This window comes from Mus pahari, chromosome 3, assembly GCF_900095145.1.
Source record: "Mus pahari chromosome 3, PAHARI_EIJ_v1.1, whole genome shotgun sequence".
Classification (NCBI taxonomy): Eukaryota; Metazoa; Chordata; class Mammalia; order Rodentia; family Muridae; genus Mus; species Mus pahari.
In genome coordinates this window covers 122,918,208-122,925,948 of record NC_034592.1, presented here as the reverse complement: position 1 = coordinate 122,925,948, position 7,741 = coordinate 122,918,208, and the positions used below count along the sequence as shown (strand labels likewise).

Below are 7,741 nucleotides of genomic sequence, written 5' to 3'. Positions count from 1 at the left end.
CTCTCACTCTCACTCTCACTCAGACACACATACCTCCAGGTCTTAAAGAACATTCTAGGAGACAGGGTGCAAGGCCTAGGAGTTTCCAGGTAGAGCCTTTAAAAACCTTTAAATATATGATCATGTTGTTGAAAATGAGGAATTTGACTTTTTTCTTTCCTGTATGTATGTCTTAAATCGGTGGTTCTCAACCTTTCAAATGCTGTGACCCTTTAATACTGTTCCTCATGTTGTGGTCCCCAACCATAAAATGATTTTCATTGCTACTTCATAACTGTAATTTTGCTTCTGTTGTGAATCATAATGGAAATATTTTTGAAGAGGAGGGTTTGACAAAGGGGTCGAGACCCACAGGTTAAGTACTTAAGGCACACAGGCTGAGTTAAGTACTTAAACCTTAAGTACTGTTGTGAATCAGAGTAGAGAAACTAGACACCATTATATCCTTCCTGCCTTTAGAGAAAATGCTTTTAACTTTTCCCCATTTACTATAAATACATTTGTCATATATAGACTTTCTTATGTTGAGAATTGTTCCTTCTTTTCCTAGTTTCTTTAGGGATTTTATTATGATTTTATGTTATCTTTGTCAAAGACCTTTTGAGACAGAGCCTTTCTATGGAAGGTTGAATTTGCGATCCTCCTGCCGCTTCTTCCTCAGAGCTGGGATTTCAGGCATATGCTTAGCAAGAATTTCTACATGAGTAATTTAAAATACATGCAAATGTTAAACTTGTCTTTGCTAGGTGTTTATGTTCTTATTGCACAATAAGGAAATGCTCTGGGGTAACCTGTTTCCCTTCTCCACACTGGTAGACTATTTTTGCTCTTACATAGTTCAAGAATTCAAAAAACCCACTTTAGAGATAGTGCTTATCTGTTGTGGAGTTACTATTTTTGCCTCACGAAACTCTCTTTGCATGTTAAATCAGTTAAATAACATAGATGATTTCAGAACTGGGGAAAGAAGATAGTTCATTGTTAATCTTTGTTTTTAAGCATTGAAAATTATGTAAATCCCAGAGCAGCTTAGGAAGCGGAAGTGAGTGGATCTCTGTGAGTTCCAGCCAGCCTGGTCTACATAGTGAATTTTAGGACAACCCTAGAGCTACATAGTGAGACCCTGTCTTTAAACTGAAAGGAAGGGAGGGAGGAAAAAAAGAAAGAAATAATAAAGATTCTATAATATTTAATAATCCTTTAAATTTCTCAGATTACACGCCGACTAGCAGTTTGTAACATGGACTGGGATAGATTAAAGGCTAAAGATTTGCTGGCTCTGTTCAACTCATTTAAGCCCAAAGGAGGAGTTGTGTTTTCTGTGAAGGTGAGAGTTAATTTCATAAATTAAATTAAATGTAAAGTAAATATTTCTAGATGTTTTAACTTAAAACTGACTTTGTTTCTAACTATACTGACTTAATTTTCCTCCTAAAAATATTTTATTAATCTGAAAATTGTCTGATGCAATTGAGTATGAAACTGATATGTAACAGGTAATAAAAGGATAAAAAAAAAGTTTATAAAAAAGCAATTTTTTAAACTTTTTTAATTTTTTGCTTTAGATGTGTGTGTGTGTGTGTGTGTGTGTGTGTGTGTGTGTGTGTATGTGCGTGTACATATCTCTGTATGGAAGTTAGAGGATCCCTTTAAAAGTAGATTATTTCCTTCCACAATGGAGTCTGGAGATGAAATGGAGATTGTTATTAATAGTGCTCTGTTTTTAGTCCCCATTTCTCTCCTAAATTTCTTATTTTAAAGGATGCTTTATATCATGTAGTTAGAAATGAGTTTGACTTTCCTGCAGTGAGTTTGAAATTAATTGTTTTATTGAGCTGAGTCATAACTCTTGGTGTCTGAGTTTTGATGGGTCTGAATATTATATGAAAAAAGAATGTGTGAGTAATATCAGTTTTGTCTTTTGTGTTCAGATATATCCTTCAGAGTTTGGAAAGGAGAGGATGAAGGAAGAGCAAGTTCAAGGACCAGTAGAGTTACTGAGTATTCCTGAGGATGCCCCTGAAAAGGACTGGTACTGAGTCACTCTAGAATAGAAAACTAACCCTTGTAAAGTAATGTCCTTCATTCAGAATCCTATTACCTTAGTAGAACTGAAGTTTGCACTAACACTTACAGTTAGGACAGCTTGATCACATTTGGCAGTGCATTATGCCAACATTTTATGTGTATGCTTGGAAATAATGATTGCAATATTGGAAAAAATAGCTCATGATTGTCTTATTGCTGAGAAATTGTTTTGTTTTGTTTCCTTAATTGAGTGTTAAGTAGAAAGATAAAGGAATTTTGATGTTAGAAACCAGCTTAAGTAGTTGTAAACCACTAGGTGGAGCTATATGTGCACTAAATATAATTTGTGACTAACTGCATGGTAACAAAAGTAGCAGAGAAAGACCTTTAAGGAACAGATTATAGTTACATGAAATTAAGCTTATAAAGTTTAGATCCAGCAGCATGGCTTAATGGCTAAAGGTACTTTTCATCTAGTTTGACAACCTAAGGATCTGAATTCAAGGACCTAGAACCCACATGGTAGAAAAAGAAAGCTGCTTCTTGAAAATGGTTTTGTCTGACTTGTATATATACACCGTGGCACACATATGCCTACAGATACACCCCCCCCCCCAAATAGGTGGATACAAAAATTGTTCATTTCTAGAGCAAATATTTTTCAAGATGAAGCATTAGAGCTGATATCTCACAAGCATACTTTAAAGATTTATCTTTATTATTTTAGTTATTTCTATGTTTGTGTCTATATGTGGATTTGTATACATAAGTGCACGTACCTTTGGAAGCCAGAGGGATAGGTCCTGTGGAGCTGGAGTTACAGATGATTGTATACGTATTTTTGATTTAGTTTTTCTCCATTAGGGCCTCTCGAGAGAAGCTAAGAGACTACCAGTTCAAACGATTGAAGTACTATTATGCAGTAGTGGAGTGTGATTCTCCTGAAACAGCAAGTAAGATTTATGAAGATTGTGACGGCCTGGAATTTGAAAGCAGTTGTTCTTTCATAGACCTAAGGTAATTCAGTTCATCTGTTAACAACTGAATCTTACAATATAGCAAGATCATAAGCAGTAAAACATTTAAATGAGCAATATTTTCTTGCATTCTAAGAAAATGAATGAGGATGCTAATAATAATTGACAAAAATACCTTACAAGCTATTTTCATAATGTATATCCTTGAAATAATAAATCTTTCAAAAAACCTCTTTAAGATTTATTTACTTTTAATTTATGTGTATGAGATCCCCTGGAATTGGAGTTGCAGGTAGTTATAAGCTGCCAGGTACGTGCTAGGAGTCAAACCTGGGTCCTCTGCATGAGCCAACAGGTGTTTAACTGCTAAGCCATCTCTCCGATACCCTCCCAATAACTCTTCATAAAATATATAGTAGATGCATTTTATATGTGTGTGGAAATATTCTCCCATGTAAATTATAAAAGTTGATTATGATAACCAAAGATTTTATTTACCTCACTTTCCATTCCACATTCCATGGCCTGATGCCTAAAACTTGTCAGTCACTATGGCTGATTTACATGCAAAGACTAGTTATTTGTGAAATGAGTTTGTTGGCTAAGATTATTCTTGTTTGTTTCTTTTTTTTTTTCTTTATTTTTATTTGGCTAAGATTATTCTTGATCAGCCTTAAACTTTTCTTTATTTTCAGTGACCTTTTGCATTTATGATACTCTGTATTTTATTTGAACTACTTAACCAGTATTAATTCTGTTTCATCTTAGGACTCTGCAGTGAGCCAATGATTTTATATATATATATATATTGCACCTGGATTTTTGGAGACTGGCTTACATTAACTAGTAGTTCCAAATGCAAAGTCTCTTTTTATAGAATTCTCTCAAATTTAATGAAATTTCAGATTTATACTTTTTAAATTTCAGAGATGTTGTACCAAGGTTGTTTCTAACCGTTGCATGTATATAGAAACTTACATAGTATATAAACTGTTACTAATTAGAAATTTTAAACCCTGGTAACCACTTCTTTTTATGTTTAAATAAATGTTTCTTTTAATTTTTTAGATTTATACCAGATGATATTACCTTTGATGATGAGCCCAAGGATGTGGCCTCAGAAGTTGATCTAACAGCATATAAACCGAAGTATTTCACATCTGCTGCAATGGGAACATCAACGGTATTTCTTAAGTCTTAAAAATGGACATATGGGCCAAGCATGGTGGCACATGCCTATAATCTCAGCACTTGGGAAATTGACCAGGATAACCAGAAGCTCAAGAGTCACAGTGTAGGATACATGAGACCCTGAATTAAAAAAAAAAAAAAAAAAAAAAAAAAAAAAGGAAAATTAAATGTATAGGTAGACCCTTGCTTTTAGCAACTTTAGAATTAAACAGAATTCTGAGTGTTTGTGCATTGGATACTATACTGCTTGCATATATTTTTCAGTGTCCTTTTGTCTTTAAGCCTGTGGGCCTGAGGATGTACTTCAGTGGTAGAACACTTGTCTAGCACTTGTAGAGTCCCTGGCTTTTAGCTTAGATTCTTTCAATAATTGTTAGTTATTAAGATTCTAGGGAATAAAGGAAGGACATAGCTTTACCTCATATGACAGCTACAAAAACCTATTAACCATTTGAAATAGGACCACATTTTTCTGCAGGTGTGATTTTCAATAGTTTTTTTAACAATAGAAGGAGAATAATTCAGGACTACTAGTTTTCATACTAATAACAAGCAGCCAGATTTCTGTATGTTACAAAGGTGTGTTACTTACCTAAACAGCTTCTATTTCTCTCACCTTAAGTCTTTGCCTGCAGTGACAGTCTACAACATACTGGCCTTTCCCATGTCATAGAGAAAGCTGATGTCAGCTGTGCAATGGTGGGATATCCTGATACTGAGTAGTTACAAAGTATAGTAAGACCCCAGAGTAAGTGAATTCTAAAGGATCCAGCTACATGATGTTATTTTCAATACTTAAGTACTTAAAATAGGCATCATGTCCAGCCAGCTAGTCTGTAGATCCTGTATCACCGATATCTGTTCCACTTACAGTAACCACTTGGCCATTATCAGCACAGAATTAATTATCAGAGTAGGAGTAACTCTGAATCTTGTGAATAGCTAAAACTTCTGAGAGAGTGACAGGGATTTTTTTTTTTTAAGGATCTTTGGTTAATTAGTGCCTAACTTGTTGTCTAACATGGAGAAATTGAACTAAACAAAAACAAACAAGGACTTGAACACATTATGTTATATAAACCTCTCCCAGGACCCTTTCACAAATAGATTTCTGTGTTGAATAGAGCAGTCCTTCTCAACCTATGGGTTGTGACCCCTTTATTTACTTTATGATTCATAACAGTAGCAAAATTACAGTTATAAAGTCAAAGCAAGAATAATTTCATGAATGTGGGTCACTACAACATGAGAAAGTATATTAAAGGGTTGCAGCATTAGGAAGGTTGAGAACCACTGGAAGAGAGCATAGGAGCTAGTCTCCCCCAATCATATATTCGATGAACGTACTTGGTATGATCTGAATACATTTGTCATCACTGACTCTTAACCTTTTTAGGAAATGGTACCTGTTGAAATTGTTTCTTTATTAACAAATCTCATGTAGTCTATGACTCCACTATTGTTTTAGTTATCCAGATAAAAATCATATTCATATTATGGTTCATAATAGTATTAACTTTTTCTAGCATCTTTTCTTATGTTTTTCTCTAGTTAATGTTTGTTCTTATTCAGTAATGAGATATCATATAGCTGAGAATTAGTAGAAAGGTAAAAGTGGACAAATGTGATTTAGTCCACAAATAAGATACCATTTATAATTCATGCCATTCATGTCTGAGATTTGTATTTGTATTGTAGCTTTTTTGTTTTGTTTTGTTTTGTTTGAGTCAAGATCTCACTGTGTAGCCTTGGCTACCTAGTACTCTCAGTGTAGACCAGGCTGTCCTCAAACTCACAGGAGCTCTACCTCTACCTTTGCCTCCAAGTGCTAGGAGTAAAGGCATGTGCCACCATTTGCCAAGCATGCTTTTTAATAACTTAATACTAAACATCAAAGTTAACAGTGTGCTTTAGTAAGTGTTTTATCTTTGTGCTGTTGTGTGTGGATTTATTTTCATTCTTGGGTTCAAGGTGGAGATCACTTGGGATGAGACTGATCATGAAAGAATCACGACACTTAACAGAAAGTTTAAAAAGGATGAGCTTTTGGACATGGACTTTCAAGCCTACTTGGCTTCCTCTAGCGAGGATGAAGAAGAGGTAGAAGAAGCACCAGAAGGTATTTGCTAATCCTTTTATTGAGTGGTTAACAGAACTATGGGGAAAACTTAAGAAGACCCCCAAACTGGCTGCATAGCATATTTATACACATAGAACTATATGCATAGGTAGATGTTTGAAGGTCTGACAGGATGCTCATTGGATAAAAGCACTTATACAAACCTGATGGCCTGCTTTGATCCCCAGAGCCCATGATGAAAGGAGAACTGACTCACCAAAAGTTGTCTTCTACCTACCATAAGCACACTTCAGCACAGACACACCAATAACAATGATAACAATGATAATAATAGTAACAATAAGTAAGGTTTTAAAATAGTTCTAAATTTTTGCTAATTTTTTATAGCCACAAAATTTATTTAAACTCTGACTTAGTAAAAATGCCTAGCCTGTTAGACTTGTAAATATGTAAAATACCCTTATGCCCCCTAATACACACATACACACACTTTATTGATAATTAGTTTTGAGACAATTTCTCTGTGTAGACTGGGCTTACATAGATCTGCTGGCTTCTGTTCCCAAGATCTGTGATTTGATTATAAGCAAAGAGCAACCACACCCAGTTTTTTCAGTGCTGGTGACTAATCCCAGGTCTTTGTGAATGCTAGGCAAGGATTCCACTAAGATACGTCCTTAAGCCTACTTGCTATAGGAGTCCTAAGTAGCTCTTGTACTTTATTATGTAGTACTTGGGTGTGTAACACTGTCTTCTTTGTCCTTGTTTTATATTTCCCTGACTTCCATAGTTCTTCCTTTTAAACCTCTTTCCTTTAGCTCTAAGTGCGAACTGAGGAAATGCCTGTAGTAAGAAGGAACTACTATCAAAACTCTCTTGAGGTTTCATTTGTCTGAAAAATTCCAAAAAATGTTTGCTTTTGTTTGCAAATCTAAATTGGATTTCTACTGGCTTCTGATTTGACTGGTGGTTAGGAAGGTTATCTGAAGAGTATGTGTGTGTTGAACTTGAGATTTTTGGAGGGTCCACTTAATTCACAAAGTGGTATCTTTTTTCAGTATTGTTGCTCTTAGTCATTTGATTTTTCTTCGGTCTTTCTAGAACTCTATTTAAATATGCATGAAATCTTTTCACTGTATCTTCTCTTGAGATTTTTGTTTGTTTGTTTCATTTTGGTTTTGTTTTTTAAGGCAGGGTTTCTCTGTGTAATCCTGGCTACCTCTGAGGCACATCCCAGATGCGGTTCAATTCTCTTATATTTTTTATCAGTTTTTTTCCCTGTACTTCATTCTGGATATATCCTTTTGTTTACTTATCTTCTAGTTAAGTGTCTTTTCAGCAGTGTTCATTCTGCTGATACACCAGTCCACTGAATTCTTTTTTTTTTTTTTTTTTTTGGTTTTACGAGACAGGGTTTCTCTGTATAGCCCTGGCTATCCTGGAACTCACTTGGTAGACCAGGCTG

The 7,741-nt window shown here is 34.9% G+C and overlaps 1 protein-coding gene across 1 annotated transcript in view; it reads left to right on the top strand.

Moving 5' to 3' along the window:
* The window catches only part of Esf1 (ESF1 nucleolar pre-rRNA processing protein homolog), a 54,070-nt gene that overhangs the window by 8,750 nt on the left and 37,579 nt on the right, over nt 1-7,741 (top strand). Inside the window, exons 4-8 of the mRNA XM_021193040.1 lie at nt 1,214-1,327; nt 1,932-2,032; nt 2,893-3,045; nt 4,074-4,188; nt 6,168-6,315. Coding sequence (XP_021048699.1) covers nt 1,214-1,327; nt 1,932-2,032; nt 2,893-3,045; nt 4,074-4,188; nt 6,168-6,315 — 631 coding nt within the window. The remainder of the gene's footprint in view (nt 1-1,213; nt 1,328-1,931; nt 2,033-2,892; nt 3,046-4,073; nt 4,189-6,167; nt 6,316-7,741) is intronic.